The following is a 23,061-nucleotide window of genomic DNA, read 5'->3' as shown; positions in this document are numbered from 1 at the left end:
ACGGGCGGTTGAAGATAGGCTTTTTGCTGGGGAGTAATGTATTTCGGAGTCAGTGGATGGGTGGTGGGCAGTGGAGGGCGGATTGTAGATGAAGGTCTTCTACGGCACGGAAGCTTTATCTCAAAACACGAGATAGACTCATTTCGCCGAGATAAGGCCGTAGTGACAACTCATTCAAGCGCTGTGCGCTATGATGTCAGCACTCGTTAAGAACATCAGGGGGTATAAATTAATCCAGAGCCAATTTTTTTCCAATTCTTTTAACTTGTGTGCTTGGCATTCAGAAAAACAAACACCGAGTCCCTCGACAGTAGTGGTAACAAACCTCGCTGGAGTTCTCGCCATTCCAACAGTAAAGTATGGGAGGGATCGCTTTATCTGAACCTACCTTTGTTATCCGAACCGAACGTTATCATACGCCGTTCATTCCGAAACGTTCCATGCGGAGCTTCCGATTATTCCCTACGCTTTTTGCTTGCTGATAAGGAAACCGCCTGGAACGTAGAGAGGTCTACATGCTTGCGAAGTTGGCATGACGTTATTGGCATCATACGCAAACAATACGGAGACGATAAAGAAGCCACAGGGAAATTATATTGGAAGCTTTCATAATTGTGTACACCCGGCCAAGTATTTAACTGGCGTGACTTTGCATTCCTAATTGCACCTTGTAAAAGGCTTCATTTGGCAAAACCGCTGACATATGCATTATGTAACTTGGCGCGCGTGGTTGAATTTTGCGGCCGTTTTTTTTTTTTCATGTTATGCTTAAGTCGACTAAATTATTAGTAATAATCGTCGTCTGCGGCAACGAAGAGCCAAAACAAGGGAGATACGTAGAAATGGTTCCGGTTCATCTTGCCTCTTTCTCTGGATAACCTACATCTACTCCCATGTTAGACAAGTTCTTTACCCAGAATAAACGCGATTGCACCACCAGAACCATTGATACGTATACCCATTATTCTGGCTCTTCGTAGCGGCATATGATGAAAAATACAAATTACTTGGTTTATCCAGGGAGTTAGTTCACTTAAGCGTCATATGAAAAAAAAAATGGTCCTCAAAATGCCACCACAGGCGCCAAATTACAGAAAGAATATGGCAGTGGTTTAGCGTAGTGAAGCCCTTTAAAACGTAATTAGGGATGCAAAAATCAAGCCAGTTAAAGATTTGTCCGGCTGTACATTTTCCGCAGCATATAGACCCTGTATTATCGGGATTTCGCACGCATGATTCAGGAATACAGAACGGAACGACACGGTAGGAGCAGAGCAGGGCATTTAGATTGCAAAAAACCACATCGCTTGCATCAGTTTCCTCTAAAGGGATCCTTGTCGTTGCTCGATGTGAAGCAGGTCGCTTGCCTTGGGCACTGGCCGGTGGCTCACCTTTGGTGCGACAGTATTACTTCACTAGCAATCCTGAAAGCTGAGGTATTTATCCGGTGAGATCTTGCGGCCTGTATCAAACCTTCCTTCATGCTTATTATCTTCGTAATCTTCTCCAGTGAATTCACTCCGTACCACGCGACAGTCAAGTTTGCTGAAGAAAAAAAATGGCTATACCACGAACTAGTGTATGAAACCTTAACTTTGGCGGTCGCGATTTTACATTACGTTTATAGATTTCTTCGCACATGCAAACATGCGGCAGCAATTTATTCTTTACCGACAATCAAAACGACACTTCGTGGCATGGCATTTAGCGGAAGGACGCGATAAGCATACGTTCATTACATACGGGCTTTCCAGGAAGCGAGGACATCTGAATCCGACGATAACACCGCGATTGTAGCGTTGGCGACCCCTGAAAATAAAAACAATAAATAGGAATAGATAATACTTTGGTGCACAGGCAAATCTGCCCTTCGCACTTCGTAGAGCAGCTGTGCGCAGTTGACGATGGCTACCGGAGGCATGTCCTACACGTTGGTCGGGTTCGCCGCAGAACTCGACTGGAGGCCCCTGCGCTTCGTTAAACCGATTCCTGGGAACAAGTTATGCCGGGCCTGTGGGCTAGTGTGCAGGAAGACCGCACTCCTACCGTGCTTGCACCTGCTGTGCGAGTCCTGCTACGGTCAGTGCGCACAGAACGGTCAGCGAGTGTGTCCCCTCGACGACCAGCCCTGCCAAGACGAGGACGTCGACTGGAAGGAGACCCCCGCCGACGAGATACTGACAAGAAAGGTAATTTTCTCTGAACACAGTTCAAAAATACCACTGAAAATAGTTTGTGTTACGGTTTGACCATCCGCCTCGCATGCAGCAGGTGCGGGGTTCCATCCAAAGTGCCGCCAGGTATCCACCGGTGACACAATGTGTACAAGCTTTCCTCTGGTCTGGTGCTCGGCTTCTTTACGGTGAAATGCTTGGGTAATAAGTCTATGACCCCACATTAAGTAGAATAAACATCCTTGTGCCCGGGCGCTCTTTAGCGACAGCTGACCTTGCGCCATAAAAAAATCATCATCATCATCATCAGTTTTGGTTTTACGTCTGAGCTTGTTAACTTTAGGGGTTGCATACCGGTCACAAAGACACTTTTTTGTGAGCTGAAGCATTTAAATAGAAAACACAAGTTTGCTGTCGTCAGGATAGACCGGCTCGGTCGTGCTGTAGATGCACGCATGTTCCGAAAAAGCGATTTCTGTCTCGATGTATACCAGGCGTTTCAGTAAAGACTATATTCTAAAATCAGCTTTTAGAGATAAAAATATGGCTTCTTCTTCTTCAGCATACTATTACCATTGCTGGCGGACACCAGAAAACCAATGAATCGTCTTAAGTACTAAGCCGTTTAACTAATTTTTAATAATTATTTTTTAACTGGCAGTGTTAGGCTCCTAGTCGCAATTAGAGATTTGCAGCCTGTCGTTAGTAATAGCCTTATCAGTTTTCATAATTTCCAAATCACGATTACCGCTGGCGCTGCGGCTCCACAAAATTTGGCTTTTTCGGTTTGTTACATGCACTGAAAAGGTTGATTTGGCTGCATGCTTTTCCAAAGCTCATTTATTTTGACACTTTGTTACGAAATTGACTGACGACCGGATACAAATCTCTGGCTGCCACCAGTTGTCTAGCTGTGATAGTTAATAAGTTAATTATCCGAAAATAGTTAGCCAGAGTATTACTTCAGACCAATCATCAGCTTTCCGGTGGCCGCAAACACTGCTAATACTATACCGCGAAAGCCGTACTTTAACCTCAAAAAGCACATTTTTCAAAAATTAAGTCTTACCTGGAACATCTGGAATAGAACAGTGCGGAAAGGAGAGGCCGCTATTAAGGAAATTTCCGTTGCGACCAGTAGATTTTCTGTTTCATTCCGTGTCATTTATTTCAATGCTTGTCACTGCTATTGTTCTGGTATACTGTACGAACAGCAGGTATATCGATCTTTGCAGTGAATAGTAAAGAATGGGATGCGTGCACAGGCAGAATACGCCGCAGTGGTCCGTAGGCAGGGAACCAGCTATATCCATGAAGAGAAGATAAATAGCACAAAACAAGTCCCAATTGTCACCAGTTCCGCTAAGCAAAAGGAATAAAAACACTAATTCCATTTTTTGAATCCAAACACCTGTTAGGGGGGCCCCACGGAAAAAGGTGAAATGATTCACGTTCAGAATCTATCATGCCACCATCAAGGGGAGTACACTCTCGACGCGCATCCTGTACTCTTATCTTTGTCGAGCATCACGAGGAAAGAATAGCGTGCCAGCCATTCTGCCGCAAAGGTCCCGCCCCCCCCCCCCCTCCTTTTTTATCGAAATGAAGGGGCATAGTACAAGCTCAAGATATATCCATTGTTGGCTTGGGATAGCGGCATTTGTGTGGACAGACACCAACGAGAGATGGTTTTCCTGCATTGCAAATTGTCGAAGAAATAAAGAAGTTTGAATGGCTTGCACTAATGTCATGATGATCCCCATTTTGATCAACTAGAACAACAATAAAGCAACGAAAAGAAAGGAAGGCGCAAATAAACGTTCACGATGCAAAATTAAAGCGCTTATAATCAGGCTTGAGGCGCAAAACATGCGCAACATCAGGGCGTACACGTCACCGCAGTGATGCCTTCGCTCATTCGGGAACGACTTTCTAGTCCAGCTCACCTATTCGTCGAAGTATGTTGTTAAGTTTCTCAAGTATCGCCGCAATAGTTTTAATGCGAAAGCAATCCGTCACGAAGTCCAATCAGGTCTTTAGGATGTGCCTGGCTTGGCTTGACCTTCAGTGCGATCCTCACGCAGACGGTCGACGCAGCCGATCACAGCTTCGTGCGGCAGCTTGTGTAGGAGGGGCAGCGCGTTCTCCGCGCGCAGAGGTACATAGAGCCATGTAGAGGTGGAACTTTGGCAGCTGCGTGGTATCGGGTTTCATGCTCCCGAGGGCACCGGGCGGGCGATGTGAGCGGGCGATGTGAGCGGGCTGGTTTTTTTAACATCAGAAAGTCAGCATCTTGGCTCGCTGACAATAGATACTTTTAGCTGGCCGTACGCAGTGAGCGGCTCCGCGGGTAACGAATGCGCATGCGCACACCGCTACGTACCTTGGAGCGTACTGCGTGCGTACGCACGCTACAAGCCATAGCGCGCGCCCGCTACGGGCAAGTTACGGGATACGTTGACAAGATGGTGGCGCCCTGCTCGCCCGCTTCGGAAAAATACTTGTCGCCGCTGCATTCTTCGATGCGATAGCTCGCTCGAAATGCTTCCCGTTCGCTTTTATTTCGCACACTCTCGCCCACACGTAGAGGTATGAGCGACAACAAACCCCTATTTTTTCAGAAAATTAGCGAGGTTCCTGCTCTTAGGCCTAACTAAATGCAGAGTGTTTCCCCGGTGATTTCCTCTTAGCAACGTCATCTGGTGTTGAAGTTCTCTAGCTTTTAGTCAGGTTTTACATTTTATTCTATTGACATAATTTTACTTCTTTTCAACAAGAAAAAATGACTCCTAATGCCCCACCTTTGCTATCATCAATAATTACGGGGAAAAAAATTCAACTCAGCGTGTTGATGTGCTTTGGTGTCATGTCCCTAGATGGCGCCTCTGCTTGCATGCACACCTGAGGGATGCTACGGCATTCTGGCTATCTCGACGAATTACGTGCACTGGAGAGGTTGCTTTGTCTGCAAGCTTCTCGAATGAGTATGTAATGGCGTGATGTAGCCAGAGTTTGTTGGGCACAACGCTGAGGGTAACCGCGGTTTCAAAACTCTGAAACTTGTTGTGGATATTACTTACGGTAATCTAGGTGTCTTGCAGTAGTCAAGGAACCCAATAGTAATCGTTAAAAACTTAACGGTTCAATATTAGCGAGCCAGCCCGCTAGTTAGCACGCCTTACCGGTATACTGATGAACTACACCACTGAAAATACTATGCCGAAAAAGTGCTCTTCGAACTCAAAAAGCCCGTTTATAAAAATTGTGTAAAATATTAGTGAAACACGTGCCCTGTATGCGGAAACAATCTCACGGTAACCAATGTCTTATTCGCATGCATAAATCTTGAAAAACTGAAGGAAGAAAGTTTAAATTGGTTTTAAAATGACCACATTCTTTTTCACGTAACATTCCTTTCAGATAAAAATGCCCTTTTTTATTTGTCCATTGTTTTGAGACTACTATGTGAAGCTAATAGAGCAAATAAAGAATACTTTCTGATCAAATGTAGTCTGTACAAGACAACAGACGTTGCTAACCCTATAGCCGTAGTTTCTTATGCGGCATAAAGCCCAACAGGATACAACAAAACTCAGAAACTTCCCTCTGACTGCCCGTTTAGCAGTGCACGAACGCAATCAAGACGCTAAGTACATGAATGGTTATTCTGTAGGATGGCTCCGCACTAACTGTTATCTGTTATTTGTAGGTGAAATGCTGGAACGAAAAAAATGGCTGCGCGGACGTGATGGCCGCTTCAGAGATCTGGCAGCACTTCCAGCGGGAGTGTGGTCACCACTCGGTCTCCTGCCCGAAGTGCTCGGCCACCGTTGTCCGCAGAGACGTGTGTAAGCACCTGAGATCAGAGTGTCGTGCCCTGGAGACACCCTTCACGTCGAAGTGCTATGGACACTCCACTTTCAGGCTGGAAACGGGGATTCTGTCTTCTTTCAAGAGAGCATTGAAGCAGCAGGGATGTGAAATGAGACCCTTCTTCGAGCGACTCCCTGTTGACAGGAGACCACGTGGCAACAGACTCAACGAAACTTGCCACAGCGTGAACGCCTTCAAAGAAACGCTGAGGCAAGAATTGATCGCTTTAAACGAAAGCTTGAAAGAATTGCCGGAGCTAATGAAAGACAGTTTGGACAGTTTCGCGGAGGGAGTGCGCGAAGTCGTGGCTTGTAAAGAGCAAATGAAGGAATGTCTGGAAGGAAGAAAAGAGCAAACAGAAAATCTTGCCAGCTCTATAAACGCAGTAACCGAAAGACTGAAAAAGGAGCTTGTGATTTCGACCAGTCTGAATGCTGACAGGCTGGCGCAGATTGCTGACGCCGTCGAAGCATGCACAGCCAGGAGTGAGAAGACACTACAGCGGACCAAAGTACAGTTCTTGATTTCTGGCCTGCACGTGGACCACTGCGTCCTTTTTGTCAAAGGTGTGGAAGCCCTTAAAGAAGCCACTTTGAGAACCGGCTCTGCTGACTACGCCGGTGGGAAGGTATACCTCCGCGGCTACTGCATATCACCCGGAGTATGGTTCGAGAAAGAAGGTGATTCCGTGATGTTATACCCGGCTCTGCAGCTGCACAGGGGTGACATGGACGATTCTATTACTTGGCCATTTGCGTACAACATTAAGCTGAGCGTCGTGCATCCGATGTCCGGGGCAAAATGCATAAACGTTGTCACACCGGGCCCGTTCGGAAACCTTGAAAGGCCTACAAATTCAAGCAACGTGATCACTTGGTTTCCGACTTCCTTGAAGCTAGAGGACCTTACCCGTGGCGGCTATGTGCACCACGACTGGCTTCGTGTGAAGTGGCAGCTGCTGATTTGAGTTGCACTCCAATAAGTTACACTCCAGTGAGAGCAGAAACCTCTACGGTGCTCAGTTTAACTACCTGTATTATAACCTGATCAGCAAAGTTCTACAGTAGTAGTTACTTCAATGTTGGAGTCCTTTCCGCCAGAACTGGCAGCTATAGAGGGACTTTAGCCTTTCATTATATGAGCCAGGCTCGACTATTTACAACAGTGTATAGAGTCCGTTTCATGCAATTCATAGCTTCTCGGATCTTTCCTTGGATAACCTGTACGATATTGCAAATTCGCTCCATTTTTTTTCTCCCCTAAGCTGGATTGTCGACGTATACGAAGGATGGACGAACTTAGTGTAAATATCTAGGGATATTCGGATGATGCCAGTTTAAGCTTATGGGTCTTCCGCCTTGCATATTTAAGTGGAGTGCAAATATAAGTGGAGCGACCTTCTTCCGACGTTCCCTGGGATTGCATGTCGAAGCAGGAAGCCATCCCGTCTTGATTTGGGAGAACTAACGAAGGGGGCCGCGTGCTTAATAGGAATGGCAATGCGTCAATTTTGTTCTTGCTGTCTGATCATCTCGGATGCTCGCTTTGACACAGGCGCGGATACATTTCATCACACACTATCTGTCACAATCGCATTTTTACACATTTATCTTGAAAGAGCGATGTAATCGGGGGGAAAGATATTGCGGACACTTATTGCTGCCGCGAAAGAGCCATATAATGTTCTCACTGTAATAAAGCTTGAAACTGGATTCTTCAGCAGTGTTTCTTTTTCAAGTTCTACTTCACATGGCAATGAAGGCTAACTTTCCTCATTAGTCGCCCCTGCTTCAGATGCGAGCATCAGCGCTGAAAATGAGAGACCAACAAACGCGCGTAGTGTTTAGAAAGTTCGTGGACTTTGCATTTCATTATTGCTATCGCACAGCATGTAATTTAGACAGAAGTACGCTAGATTAACTCATGAAGATACCCAGGGTTTTTGAAAGAAATGTGGCCGGTTTGGTTGGCCCAGTTAAGTCGCATAGGTGCTGCCACAGGGACCTAAGTTCTTTATCTGCATTTCGTTTTGTGGTGTTTTTACATTAGATGAGCAATGTTCCTGTTGGTCGAGATGCTACCCTCTAGCTCCTTCGCAGCTATGCAGCGACGATCATTCTCGTCTTGACCTCGAAGCCTAACGGAGGGATCCTGCCTCAGCCGGCGCTTCTCACCTCTTTCTTCGACACCTCTAAATTCTTTTCCTTCTTCATATTCGGTGACGTCACGAATCTGCTGATTACATCACCACTTATCCAGGACGGTGTCCACAGGACAGCTTCTCGCCTTCAAATTTCTTCAGGTAAACTCAAACTAGAGAATTTGTGGTCAGAGTACGAAATGATTTGGTTACGGAACGGAACACCACTCGAGGAGTTGTGGATGGTTTTTTTACCGGCACTGGGATCGCACAGTACGTGGGCCTCTAGACTTTCATCTCCCTTGAAAGAGGACCGCTAAGGCCGAGTTTCGATGGAGGCGAAATTCTAGAGGCCCGTGCACTGTGCGATTTCGGTGCATGTTAAAACCCCAGCTGGTCAAAATTTCCGAAGCCGTTCACTACGACGTCCCCCATAGCCTGAGTCACTGGGGGACGTTTTAAACACCAATCAACCGACTAATGCACGCCTGAGCCAGAAAGTTGATACGGGTTGCAGGCAGAAAGCCGCTCGGTGCGCGTAAACGCGCGCTCCGTCCAGCGACGACCGTGATGTGAGAGATAAAAACCCTGATTGTAGCCATGGCAACCGGTTTAAAAAAAAAAGGAAAGGAAAGGTGAAACCGCGTCTTGGCAGGGGCGGTAATCGCCGTTTTCATAGCTTTCTGGGTAGCTGCAGCAGACGGTGTGAACGATGTCTGCTCGAGGCCAGCAGTGCACGTTGGTAGGCTTCGCCGCAGACCTGGACTGGCGGCCCCTGCGCTTCATGAAATCGATTCCGCACAACAGGATATGCGGCGCCTGTGGACTGGTGTGCAGGAAGACAGCCCTGTTCCCCTGCATGCACCTGTTGTGCCTGTCCTGCTACGACCAGTGCAGTGTAGACGGGGACCGGGTGTGCCCTCTGGATGGCCAGCACTTCCTGGACGCAGACGTCATATGGACCGAGTGCCCTCCCGAAGAGATCCTGAAAAGAGAGGTGGGGGCAAACTTGTTTTCGAAAGGACGGCAGTAATCTGTTCAACTCAGTTCAGTTCAGTTTATTTCCTTAAAGACCCCTATTCAGGGACTTACATAATTGGTGGGGCTATGGATATAACGTAAGGTCTAATTTCCGAACATCAGCTGCGTTATCTCTTGGCGGAATCTTGATGGACAGGTAACGGCTGCGACTTGAACTGAACTTCAGTAATCTGAACAGAACTTCTGAACTTCTTGTAATCTCATCATCAGCCTGACTACGCCCACTGCAGTACAAAAACCTCTCCAAATCTCTACAATTAACCCTGTCACGGGACAGTTGCGGCCACCCTATCCCTGCAAACTTCTTAATCACGTCCGCCCAGCCAACTTTCTGCCACACCCCCCTACTTCTGCCTTCTCTTGGAATCCACTCCGTTACCTTTAAGGATCATCGATAATCTTGCCTTCGCATTACATGCCCCACCCAAGTCCATGTAAATTCAGCGCAGTTAAGTTAATTTCTAGTTTTCTGGAGGTTTCTTCGATAAAAGCTGCCAGAGGAACTTCACTAATTCCAGGCAACCACTAGAAGTCGAAGTCATAGTGTATATAGCAAACGTAATAAAAAAAATATAACCATGAAGGCATACAAAACATAACCGAATTCTTAGTATGCATCAAAGAACAATAAGGAAGAAAACCAAGCATAAAAAGCATTTCGCATACAACAGTAACAACGCTGCAAAAAGTAAAAGATTGCTGTACTAAACGCGTCAGATAAACCGAAGAAACAGCACTGCCATTTGCACAAAAATAACACAATGCGTTCACAAACAGTGCATTTATAATCAAAAACAAATCAACACATATTTCATAACTTTATAATCAAGAACAAATCAACACATATTTCATAATTTTACGAAATAGCTCATAAGTTCTTTTCTGGTGTAGTCAGCAGTGTTGTTAAAAGTATTCAAAGTGCGAGGGAGGTTATGAAGTAAAGACTGCAATTTGTAGTTACAAAACAAGGGTCTTGTCCGTGTATGCTGCTTTCTTCTGTTCACAGGAATTTGGCGCAATTCTAGAGATGCTAAAGTTGGTATACAATTTCTGACATTAGTGGAAGAAAAATAAATTGTTTGCAGAAGAAGGAGGTCATATAGATTGTCGACGCCAAAAATGTTATATGTTTGGAAAAGGTGTGTCGTGGAACATGGCCTTTCGAGATTAGCATTTAGACGAACCATTCTTTTTTGCAGTATGATTAGTTTCTCCATATTAGTCACTGTCGTCGTAGCCCGTACCAAATTGCAGTAAGTTAAATGACAGTGGAAGAGTGCATAATAAATCTGAACTGTACAATTTGAAGGCAGAGTTCTTCGACATCATGAAAGTCCACCCACTACACAAACTCCTTGCCGAGAAAATCGATGTGCGTTTCCCAATTTAAGTTAGATGAAAAATATACTACTGGTGTTTTACGCAACCGAATATTGTCCACGGTGTACACCGCGGTAATGTCAATCACCTGCCCCTCAAGACTTAGTACATAAAGTCTTTATTTTTTGCCTGAAAAATTGATTTCTCCTAAGATGTCATGAACCCGAGTTTATACCCTGATCCAATCTGCCCCCTTCCTGTCCCTAAACGGTGCATCATTTCCTTATCTTGCTGCGGCATCCTAAATTTAAGCTGAACCTTGCTCGTCGTTAGCCGTTGCGTTTCGGCCCCTCAGGGACAGATTCTGTACTACCGGTAACGTTCCGTACCGGTAAGATTCCGTGCTAAGACATATGTCACTTGCTATCAGAGAAATTCCTTATGTAACGAGACAGTTTCAGTGATATTACGAAGTTCGCTGCCTTCACGAAGAAACTACATCGGTGGATGCTAAAAAAATCTCCGTGGTCTTAACGCTGCGTGCTTTGTGGGTAATTGCTTAACAGTCCAGAAAGGGGAGTAGGTACAGGTGTAAGAGACCACGGGCCGGCGTCAGGAGCGTCCGCGGGGCCTAACCACGGCGCTGCTATCTCTCTGTGAGAGTGCCCTGAGCGACCACAAACTTCGCGCTGCTTTTGTGCGGCTGCTTATCGCACTTGATAAATTTCTAGTATGGTTACGACTGCTGTGTTGATAGCGGTCTCTATGAAGGGAAGGGCGAAGTTAAATATCAGTGGCGTGTTTTGTACCTTGACTCCTGACATGCGAATTCACCTCCTCATCAGTCAAAACTTAATTGCTGAGCGCTTGGTTTCACCGAAATCCTTGCACGTACTATTAAAAATTAAGTGTTATGTAATTTTTTGCAGGCGTCCGAGTTTCTGAGGTGATGCTGCTTTTTTATTTCTGAACAGTCTCGCAAACTTTCTTTTTTCGCTCTCGGGCTGGCGCTCTTTCCACTTCATGGCCATGTGGGAATGCAGAAGCTGTTGTCGCCTAAGCACAGGTTATTACGCTGAGTATTAATGAATGGCTGGAACATTGGTGCTGTGTGTCGGTCTTAAAGATCTCAACAAGTGTTGCTCCACTTTCCATATTCTTTTTTTGATATTTTCACCGTGGATGAGATTTTTATTTATTTCAGTGATGCCTCTAACAACTGCCTTAATGGCTACTACGATATGTGGTCTCTTATGAAAGTTTCCTTACGATCGTACCGCCAAGGTGAGATAGTTGGCTGTAGGAAGGTGAATCACGAAAATTAGTCTGTAAAATTTTTTCACTCTCAAAGTGCTGATCGAACCTATCATTCACACTGTGGGTGCTTTAATTTTTCCAAGACCAACATCCAGTCACACTATTCAAGCAATCAGTTTCCGTACACAACGCACCCACCCGTGTTTAGATGATAAGGACCTTTGAATTAAACACTGTCATGAAGTCGGAAAGGTAGAAGCACGCATAGAAACAAAAAAAGAAAGCACTCGGGAGTCTTCACAAATGAAGAAGCCACATAGCCTACGAAGCTGTTACATCTGGCATGAATACATAATACGGTGCATTTTAATTAAGGCACAAGCCTTTCTAGACTCATGACTCGTCGGCGTGTGCGTCCGCAGAAGTCCCATTATAGCTGTCACTCAGACTAATGACGTCATCAGCATGGCGCAGTATGTCGTAAGATGAAATTTATTGTCACACCTTAGCTAACAATTAATTAAAAACTGACTGCGTCATTAACATGACGTCGTGTGTCGCAACACAGAATTTCTTAAAATTAATTATTAAAATTGAATCAAAATAATAAAAATTGATGAATTCATTGACAGTGCATAGTATGTCGTAACAAAAAATAATAAAGATTAATTAATTGCAACTTTTTAAAATTAATAGACATAATAACAAAAACTGATCGTGTCATGAAATGGCGTAGTATGTCGGAACCGGAAATGTACTGAGCATGCGCGTGACGCCACTTATGTCGTCATCACCTCAGTCTTTATACGGAGCGCCGACCCGCGCTCCGACTCCACCCTGGTAGCTGCCGGCGCATGCGCGTGACGTCACCTATGACGTCATCACCACAGTAACAGGGGCAGCAACAGAGGCGGAAATGGCTTTCGGCTCGTCGCTCTTTAGTCAGGGTAAAGTGGCCTCCAGAATTTTTTCATTCCAACTGTAAGACCCTTCGTTGAGCGTAGTTGAAAAGAACGAACTCTGACGCTCACTAGGCGGTTACACTTTCGACCGATGAGGAAGCGAGTTTGGATCTCAAAAAGGAACAGCGCGTCTTTTGATAGGGACGAAAAGAAAGAACATCAGGACAGGCGCTGAGAAGAAACAAAAGTTTTGTTGCTTCTAACGAGAAAAAATTTACGACGCTTCAAACAACAACAAGAAATAAGATGCCATAAAGCACGAGTATCATTTCGTGGCGTATCAATAAGCTGTTGTCTGTGGCATCCCATTGGCCTACTGCAAGTAATACGTGGGGCAGACGGGAAGATGGATCAATGAATGCCTAAAAGAGCACAATAACAATGTGTACCAGTATGTGAAATTGCATCTCGGCATACATTGCAGATATTCCAAAACTAAACCTTGCCACCCAGGCTTCACACAAACGAAGGTATTAAGAGCAGGCATAGTAACAAGGTAACGCGTCCCTCCTTTACCCCTTCCCTTGCGGCGTGGTTCAGGTGACCATTGAGATGCCAGACAGATACTGCGCCATTTCCTGCCCTGTCCCCCCCCCCCCCCCCCCACAAAAAAGAAAGAAAATTCTATTTTTAAATTATTGAAGCCGCACTCCGAGTGGTCCAAGGTCGCATGCGTTTAGCAGCCCCTTCTCAGCACTGTCAGAAAAAGAATTAGGGCTTCTGGTTGCTGGGAAGTTGAGATGGTGTTATCAATTTTGAAATGGAATACAAAGTCGCCCAAGCATCAGTTGTAAGACGCCAGTGTGTGACACACGTAGCTGTTTCGTCTATAACTGAGTGGCTGTAGCTAGCAAGACTACTTTTGAAATCCGTAGTTCTTTAATTAGTTTATTTCCAGTACCTAAGAATACATGTAAAGGGGTTTAACGTTGGGGTGGGTGTTTCTAATTATGTACGAGTTGTTCAGTTCACTGCTTGAGATGGTCATGGATACAATGGAATCTAGCAGCAGAGTGAAGGTGATTCCAGTCCTTGGACGTTCGTGCTCAAGAAAAAGGGAAGGCGACCATGTAGTATGCATTGCTTCTGAGAGCGATCTCGAGAAGATTAGGTAGTTTTCCATTTATCGTCTCAAGCTCTAAACCTTATTTTTTTTTCTTAAGTGTCACTATGGCTTAGATTGACATTGTTTCTTTCAATAACCAAATGTCAAGCTTGAAGAAACCTGAAAAAAAATTATTTCTCAGTTCTTCATTTAAACTTCTGAAGCCTATGTCATAAACAGGATGAACTGGTCACAATGCTGAACGAACTGTCGATAAAATTCGATGTCCTGGTATTCTCTGAAACATGGTTGAAAAGTGAACTTGATGCTTTTAATCTTGAATCTTACGCCAGTGTTTCTCGAACAAGGGGTGACAGGAGAGGAGGCGGACTCACTGCATACATAAAAAATGAAAAGTCCTACTACATACTGTCCGTGATTTGTGAAAACAATGAGGATGTTGAGGTACTGGCAGTGTCTTATAACATTATTGTGATAGCAATTTATCGACCCCCGTCGGGCTCTGAACACATGTTTTGTAATTACCTTGAAAAAATACTGGACTTTGTTACAATTAATAATATGAATAGAGTGATTGTAGGTGATATCAACATAAACCTTCTCTGCAAACAACCAGCTACTGAACACCTTCTTGACCTGTTGCTTAGCCACGGCTTTGATAACAAGGTTGAATCTCCAACTAAGGTGACTGATTTTTTTGAGACACTCATTGACGTGTGTCTGTACAACTTTGGCGGTTCTGGTGTAATTTCAGGTGTCCTGACTGTTGGTCTCAGTGATCCCATGCCCATTTATAGCCTCATCCCACACCACACTGAATACAAAGATAAAAAACAAGAAGAAAGCACTTATCGGAGGATTAATGACGAAAGTATAGCCAATTTCAGGAGTCTAGCCATGAACGCGGATTGGAGTGCCGTCCTATCTGAAAGTGATCCATGCTTTGCGTATGGAACATTTCAGACAATTGTTGAGTCGCTTTATAATGAGGCCTTTCCGCGGCGGCCAGCAACGAAACATAAAAAGTCCAGGAAACCATGGATCTCAAAAGAACTTTATGACCGCATACTACATAAAAATCGCTTATTCTCAACTTTTATCGAAACAAAAAACGCAGAGATATTCAGAAATTTCAAGAAAATCAGGAACAAGCTAGGGGCCGACATAAAAAACACTAGACAACAATGCTATCTAAACAAGTTCTCGAATACATATCCAAAGCAGAGTTGGGCTCTCGTAAACGATATCCTCGGGAAAAAAAAAACAAACAGTGTCCTCTCTTCACTAAACATTAATGGGATAGAATACACGGGGACTGACTTGGCAAACAAATTTAACGAGCATTTCCTTACAGCTGGTGTAATGGAAAATGTAGATCCTCTCCGTAAAGAGCCTACAAGTTACATAAAGAAGACATACACAAATTCAGTTTTCCTGGAACCATGTACTGATAATGAAATTGTAGACATAATTAACTCACTCCGAAACAATAGGGCTCTGGGAATAGATGATATCCTGACACGGCCAATGAAATTTGTTGCAGATATTTTAGCTGCCCCACTAGCACATATCTGTAACATCATGCTTAACACTGGTGGGTTCCCAGACTTGATGAAAGTGGCTCGTGTAGCTGTAATTCACAAGAGCGGTGATGCCAACAACCTCAACAACTTTTGCGAAGGTTGAACATGTAATAAATAATCGCCGTATAATTATCTGGCACGACACAAAATTATTGCAAAAGAGCAATATGGTTTCCAAAAAAATAAAACAGAATCTGCTTTGCTTAATATTAAGGAACAACTAATTGACAATATAGAAAGAAGACTAGTAACAATAGCAATTTTTCTTGATTTAAAGAAAGCTTTCGACTCGGTAAAACACGATATCCTTCTCCAAAAGCTGGAACGGTACGGGGTAAGAGGTCTTGCTCTTCAGCTTCTCACCAGTTATTTAAAAAATCATTTTCAAATAACCCAAATAAACGCAGTATCATCAACACCAGGGGAAATTGTTGTTGGTGTACCACAGGGTTCTATTTTAGGACCGATACTGCTCCTTCTGTATATTAACGGCATAGTGAACATACCTCAGACTAAGAATATTATTATTTACGCAGATGATACTAATGTGTCCTTTTCAGGAAATAATATGGCTATCTTAGAAAAAGAAGCAAACGTATGGCTACAAGAACTTTCATGACTGAAATCTAACGAATTGAAACTAAATGTTGAAAAGACTAAGTATGTCGTATTTAGAGCCAATAACAAGATCATTACTGAATGTTTTCAACTGAAATTTCAAAATTCAACTCTACTTCGTGAAAATTCAATAAAATTTTTAGGAGTAATTTTCGAGCAGCACTTACTGTGGAATGACCATTCAGATTATTTACGCAGTAAAGTATCGCGGTCAATGGGCATAATAAACGGACTACGAATGCTTGTACCGGTCAGATGCAAACTACAGCTATACTACTCTTCAGTTAACTCCTATATACATTACGGCCTACTTGTGTGGGCAACAACACTTACTAATATAGCAAAACTATTTGCCCTGCAAAAAAAGGCTATCCGAGCTGTATTCAACCTTACACTCAGCCAAGACACAGGGGAGGTTTTTAGAAAATACAAGTTACTTAAAATACAAACAATGTATGACAAAACAAAAAACTGGCTATATACATAAAGAATCACATAAAATACAGTAAAGAAACGTTTCAGAAAACATATCTGCACATGCCTGGACTGTATAACTTCCGAACAGCTAATTTCCATGTTTCAAAGTCCCGTACAAATTATAGCCACCAAATGTTGACATTTATGATACCGCGAGTTCTAAATGCTTACGCCCCGCTACTTTCTATGGCAATGGAAAAACGAAGTGACCAAAGCTATAAAAGAGCCGTGCATGATATGCTACTTTCGTGACAGTGCTGTATAGGTAAACACCGTTGTATCTTTTTTTGGTATCAAATCTGTATATTACTGCCAATTTAATTTTAACCTGCGTTTTTTTTTCTGTTCGAAGTCGGTTGCTGTCAAATGCTTTGAATGTTTGTTGTAATTCGTTTGTTTTTGTATAGGAGGGCAGGCCTTAGTCAGGTGTTGTTTAACGCCTTTTGCCTGCTCGTCCTTGGTTTACGTATGCATTGTAAACCAAAAATAAACCAATAAAAAAAATATGAACAAAGATGGGCGGATGAACAAGCTGAGGGTGGATGTTGCAGGTGCACCAAAAGTAAAACGGAGCTCGCGCGCGGTGGCCAGATTGGTCAAAACTGCTTGTCAGCGCGCTCTATCCGCAGATGCGCGGCAGAGAGCGAGGGGGCGTCGGCACATCCGGTTGGCCCACCTCGATGATCTGATTCCCGCCTTATCGCCGGCACCAGTGAAGCTGCTCCCCTACCATCATTTCTCGCCAGGGGCGCTTTTCAGTGCTTCATGCAAGCGTTTATTGTTTGCCGGCATCATGCAGAAAAGCTGTCCTTCGGCGCCGTGCGCTTTCTGCGTCGTCAGGAATGGCGCCGTTTTCAGTCTGCGTAACCGCCTTGGTTCGCGCTTCAGAGGCAGCCAGTCTCTTGCGCTAAGGTATATGAACGCTTCTGCATCCGTTTCGACGGTGCGGTATGAAAAAAACAATAGCATGCGTATATTGCCTCCTTGGTATTTATGATACAAATAGATGATCAACGGCATAGGAAGCCAGGCAATTGAAAACCATTTGCTTCAGCACGAATTGGCTTTCTTACACCAAAAAACAGTTACACAAATTTTCATAGAAAATAAAGTTGTCTATGCGTGAGTCGTCCTCGATCGGTTACATTTCGAACATCTATTTATATCACAAAGACAGCGCAGCCATTACATTTGAGCGCACTTGAGCGCACTTTAAGTTCACTTGCCAAACAAACACGCCGCCAAGTGAAGCGTTGTTTATTTGTCGTTATAGTTGTTTATTTTATTGATTGCAAAAGAGAGATAAATGAGACCATAATAAATAAAGAGCTCAGGGCGATACCCTCTTTGGGCACAGATTTGAACTTGAGTAACATTGCTCGATTCTTATACTGCCGAAAATGCAAGCGGATCAAGCCAAAATCAGAAATGCACTCGAAACCTTCAGATAATTAGTGCTGTAGCGGAGAGCTTTGGTACTGAAGAAACCGATTCATTTTTAGCGATAGCTAGAATGTTACCTGCAATAAACTCATTTACTCCCTTCAGCGCAATCTTGAACACTAGTAGTTCTCTAGAGTAATTAATTTTTTCTCTTTGTATCGATATTCAAGATCAGTAATCATTTTTTTCTAGACAAGGGTGTTATTTATTTTTCATTCAAAGCAGGTATACTTTTATGTCTCTATTGCTTCATGCACCAAATTCCTTCCCGTTTATTTTCATTCTAGCTGAACGCCTTCACGGGCGAGAATTGCATTGGTGCATATTCGTCTCGATAGCTAATCAAGGTTTTAGATCACGAAGTCGTTTAACGTTATGTTTAAAACATACCTTGCAGGAGTTTTGCATTTAATGCCATTTTTTTGCTTCAGGTCACAACCAAATATATTGCACAAAAAGCTTTCCTCTCCTCGCCTCAGTTCTCAGCATTCATTGTGGGATCTTAGTGGCTGTGGCCTTCGGCTGCTGAGCTCCAAATGCACGCGACCGGATTCTGGCCTCGGCGCCAGCACTTTCATGCAGCTCTACGATGTCAGTGCTCGTTTATCTGCTTATTTTTCAAATACTCCCGGCTGGCCTTCGGAGGCCAAGGCGCGAGCACCGACAGAACACCCTAAGGACGCTTACATAGAATAATAAAATGAACATTAGATAAAAAATAGACGAAAAAAAGACCTTAAATGACTCCGGGAGTAATAAATCTTTAGCGCTTTCTCATGGCTGATATGCTGCTTTGCGAATTAAAACCCCACAAAATATCCCCCCCCCCTGCTCTAACCTCCAGATTACAGTCTATATTTTCTTTAATGTCTGATTTTTCCTCTTAGCTCCAGAATCGTCAACTGGGAGTTGTCAATGGAAGCAGCTTACTCTTTCTTTCCATGGCCCGCACTGCATGCTGTAGTTGTGTTTCCATTGTAAAAAAATTGCGTTTTTTTCTCGAAATGGCATTCAACATAATTATCTATCTATCAATCCTGATAGTTATCTATCGGTTACCTCTAATCATCGAACCAATAAATCCTGGAAAGCAAGCCTATTTCCTTCTGCCGTTATATGCATTATTTATAATTTTATTTTAATTGTTCAGCCTTCATTATTCACTGACTTCGTCACTTTCAGGTTATGTGCTGGAACGAAGAAAACGGCTGCGCTGCTGTGATGGCCGCTTCGGAGATCTCTCGACATTTCCAGCGTGACTGCGGACACCACTCCACTCGCTGCCCCAAGTGCGCGGCCTCGGTTCTCTGCAGCGACGTCTGCGCGCACCTGAGGTCGAACTGTGCAAACCAGGGGGCGCCTCCTGCAGCGGAATGCGGAGGACAGGTTGTGCGCAGAGACGACTCACCTGCTTCGGCAGCTTCGAGCCGAGTGTTGGATGAGCAAGCCTGTGAAATCAAGGCCCTTATGGAGCAGGTGGTTAGTGAGAGCAGAGCGCTAGGCGACCGACTGAACGAAATCTCGCACGGTCAGAACGCTCTCACAGAAACGCTGAAGCACGATCTCTCACAAGAAACACGCCAAAGCCACGGCACTTTAATACAAAGCATTCGTGAAATAACCGCATCTATTGAGGAGATGAAACGGTCAACAATCCACACTCTTTCTACTAGGATGGGCACATTGGAAGAGAGGCTCAGTGGTGAGTTAGGGAGTGTGACCCGAGAGAACGGTGACAGATGTTCACGGCTTGCAGGTGTCATCGACGCTGCAAAAGCTGAAACCAAAGCTGATATGCAGAAGACATTGGACAACATTGGCCTCGTTGTTGGGCACAATAAGCTGCAAGCGCAGCACTGCGAGTTTTTTGCAAACGGTGTGGAACCACTCAAACAAAAAGCGTTTGAGGTGGGGTATGCTTCGTATTTCAGCGAGCGGGTGTACCTTCGAGGCTATTGCATGTCACCTGCAATTTTATTCAGAAAGCATGGCGAATCTGTGATCCTGCATTTGGGGTTTAAAGTGCACAAGGGGGACATGGACGACTTTATTCAGTGGCCACTCGAGCACCGAATGAGGCTGAGCGTCGTGCACCCAGGAGGAGGCGCAAAATGCCAGCTCGAAGTTAAACCATTGCGTACATCCAAATCTAATCAGAGGCCTTCAGAATCATCTAACGGGCCTGGTTATTTTGAATCCCCGTCCCTTAGCCTAGGCGACCTCACCCGCGACGGCTACGTGCACGAAGACCAGCTTCGATTAATATTTGAGTTGCGGCTATGAATCACACTTGCTCGAGAAACAAAAGTGCAGTTTCTTAGATGAAATACCCCTAACGTGGGTCACGTGAGCTTAAGCTACAATGCAGTCCTAGAGAATTAGTCCAGCTGGATCAATCGTTGCACTTATTCAAACGCGTACATGTGCCCACAAAAGTTTTCGAACGCCGAAACCACACAAATAAAAGCTGAATTGCCTTGCTACGTCGCGGCGCTGCCAGTCATTCAGAAGTTTGTCCTTCAGATTGCGTAGGAAAGTACGGAGCACATGCATCAGTTCGACACTGCATGCTTATACTGCTCAGACATTAAGCCTTCTTGTAATCCTCTTGTTCCGAAAACTTTTGTGGGCACCTGGAGGGCGCTCCGGTAGTGCTTTATTTGCCATGTTCATGAGAGCGGTGGAATACTAATCGTTAGAAATTATGCTTTGCAAAGATAAATCTGTCTTTTCCATCACCGTTGACGTCCGAAAAAATATTAATTATGTTTCCTAGTCAACTGGTTTAAAGGTTCTTATAGTTGACTTCTTAATTATTGCAGCGAGGACGACTTTTGCAAATATAGCTTAGCTTGCAAATTCAGATTTAGAGCTACCTACTATCATTAGGCATATAATTGTTTTAAATTAGGAAGTGTGATAACCTTCAGCGCTGTGGATTAACAAATTTTCTTCATTTCTCACGTGATTTGAAAATTGCTCAACTTCGTAGCAATGACAGTGATGCCCAAAAAATTACGTCACTCCATCGCACATGCGCCACCTCACCGGCGCGCAGCTTTCGAATTCCTCGATAAATGATGAATAATTTTTAAGCCACGGGGACGAATGTAATCGATTTTACGCTGTTATTAATGCTTATTGTAGCTATTAATAGGAGGCAGCTACACATCTATAATTGAGACCAGGTGCCGATATGCAATGGCTAAAAAGTTGCGTTCCAGTCGTAGTTCCGTGGCTTACAATGTAACTTCATTCGCTTCTCTCCTGATGTCGGTCAGATGTGGTGCAGAAGCAATCTTTAGACCTGAAAACTATATTTCTTTTAAACGCTGATAAAACCCTGCTCTGAAACTGACGGTATGAAGGAGCGTAAGTGTTTCCTCTGTTCGGACTGTCTGTTGTAACCGCAAGTCTGAACTAAACGATGAAAACTTTTTCCAAAATAAAGCTATCTGGCGTTTTCTTCTTTTTCAGTTTGAGAATATTGACGTTGTTGGATGAAGGGACATAATATATACAAAACAGCTATATATGGGTCTAACCTTTCCACCTGCGGCCGTTATCTGGATTTAAAGGGGCAACAGTTAATTTTTGCACTTTTAGTAATATAGGTGTCGTCCTGGTATCTCATTATGTTGGAGCGATTCTACCGCGCACGTCATTCCCCATTCACCACCAACAATCATACAACCTGTACATCCGGCCCGAAAATCAGCAAGGTTATTCTAGAACGCAGCTCAGACCCATGCGGCATAAAACCCCAACACCCAACTAAACTCCGCACCCGTTCACTTTTTGCTGAGTACGGTATTATCCAATACAGCTAGCGCCGCACTTCCACACTCGACTTTTTTGTCCTGTTTATGACTCGATGAGCTGCCGCGCGTGACAGTGCGCTGCGATTGCTTGAGGCACGCCCACCCTGCACACTTAGCTCGACGCTCGAAAGTTCCAACTGGATTTATTTTACACTCTCGAGGCCGTTTCCATTTCCCACCATCCCAGTACCTCGTCCATTTCGGCTCTCATGCCGCGGGCCCGCCTAATATGGATGTATGACGGGCCGAGCTTCAATCACTCCTGCCCTGCACCCTGCCTATTATCTGAGCCCTCATATTCACAGCCCCAAAATCCATGATGGCTTCCTGCTCCCAGCCACCCCAACCGTCTCAAGAATAGCTTTCATTAAAGCTTACCTACTATCCACTGCTTATTCGACATGGAGAACAACTAGTAACCTCCAGCTTGCTTCAGTAGAACTTTGTGGTTTTGGTCACTCATGATTTGAATTTGAAGGTCGCGATGTTAGGAAGACTGCGCAGTCTATACGGCACGACAAACAACACTGTTTTAAACATACTTTATTTTTCGCTGCTGAGATAATGATAGGCTTTATCACAACACGTGAACTCAAAAGGGCGGCGCCTGTAGTTAACGTGTTATTGTCATCGCTCACTCTCTCTCATCACCTTCTATTTATAGGAAATCAAGCAAAAAAAAAATGATTCTTATAAACAATATTCTTCCTCTTCATATCTTCGTCGTCGCCAGGAGAAATCGCCTCCTTCGCTGCTAAAAATATACGTAGTTCGAAGCGGTAATATTTTTCTCGAGTGAATATGAGCTGGACACAATTACGGCTATTGAGAAATTTTCATTGTGGCCACTACATTAAGAGTTTTCTTTAGTGTTATTCCTTGAAATTTACTTCACTGCAATTACTATATCGTATTTTCGAAGAAATGCCAGGTGCGACATTATGGATTCCAGCGCTGTTTCCAGTTATAGTGAGTAGGCAGGGAATCGTATTTCTTCGTGAAGCGAAGATAAATGCTTCGAACCATGCATCATTGTCAGTAGCTATACGGAGCGTGAACCGAATAGACGCACTAATTTTCTGTTCTGCGTCCTAATATTATTACGCGTCCAAAAAATAAAAATCGATGCTGGTGTCATCGAGGAGCTTTTAGAAATTATCAAGGTGAAATCATGAGGTAGTATGCTTCCGAAAAGCATCCTATGCTCGTATCTCTGGCAGGCACCACATGTTAACAGTTGGGCGCCAGGCATTGTCTACCATAGCTCCGCTGTATTTTACCTTCAT

At 44.2% G+C, this 23,061-nt stretch overlaps 2 protein-coding genes across 2 annotated transcripts; both read left to right on the top strand.

Annotated features, from left to right (window-relative positions):
* Positions 1-1,110: 1,110 nt before the first annotated feature.
* LOC149330944 (uncharacterized) lies at positions 1,111-7,759 on the top strand. The gene is made up of 2 exons (XM_089561666.1): positions 1,111-2,189; positions 5,884-7,759. The coding sequence occupies exons 1-2, from the start codon at positions 1,905-1,907 to the stop codon at positions 7,012-7,014; spliced, it is 1,416 nt and encodes a 471-aa protein (XP_089417792.1). The 5' UTR covers positions 1,111-1,904; the 3' UTR covers positions 7,015-7,759.
* A 117-nt stretch (positions 7,760-7,876) lies between these two features.
* LOC149330943 (uncharacterized) lies at positions 7,877-21,321 on the top strand. Its single transcript, XM_089561668.1, has 2 exons — positions 7,877-9,184; positions 19,137-21,321. The coding sequence occupies exons 1-2, from the start codon at positions 8,900-8,902 to the stop codon at positions 20,235-20,237; spliced, it is 1,386 nt and encodes a 461-aa protein (XP_089417794.1). The 5' UTR covers positions 7,877-8,899; the 3' UTR covers positions 20,238-21,321.
* The last annotated feature ends 1,740 nt before the right edge of the window (positions 21,322-23,061 follow it).

This window comes from Amblyomma mixtum, chromosome 9 (genome assembly GCF_055824585.1).
Source record: "Amblyomma mixtum isolate Tamu chromosome 9, ASM5582458v1, whole genome shotgun sequence".
Taxonomy (NCBI): Eukaryota; Metazoa; Arthropoda; class Arachnida; order Ixodida; family Ixodidae; genus Amblyomma; species Amblyomma mixtum.
This window is presented reverse-complemented; position numbering and strand designations above follow the sequence as displayed.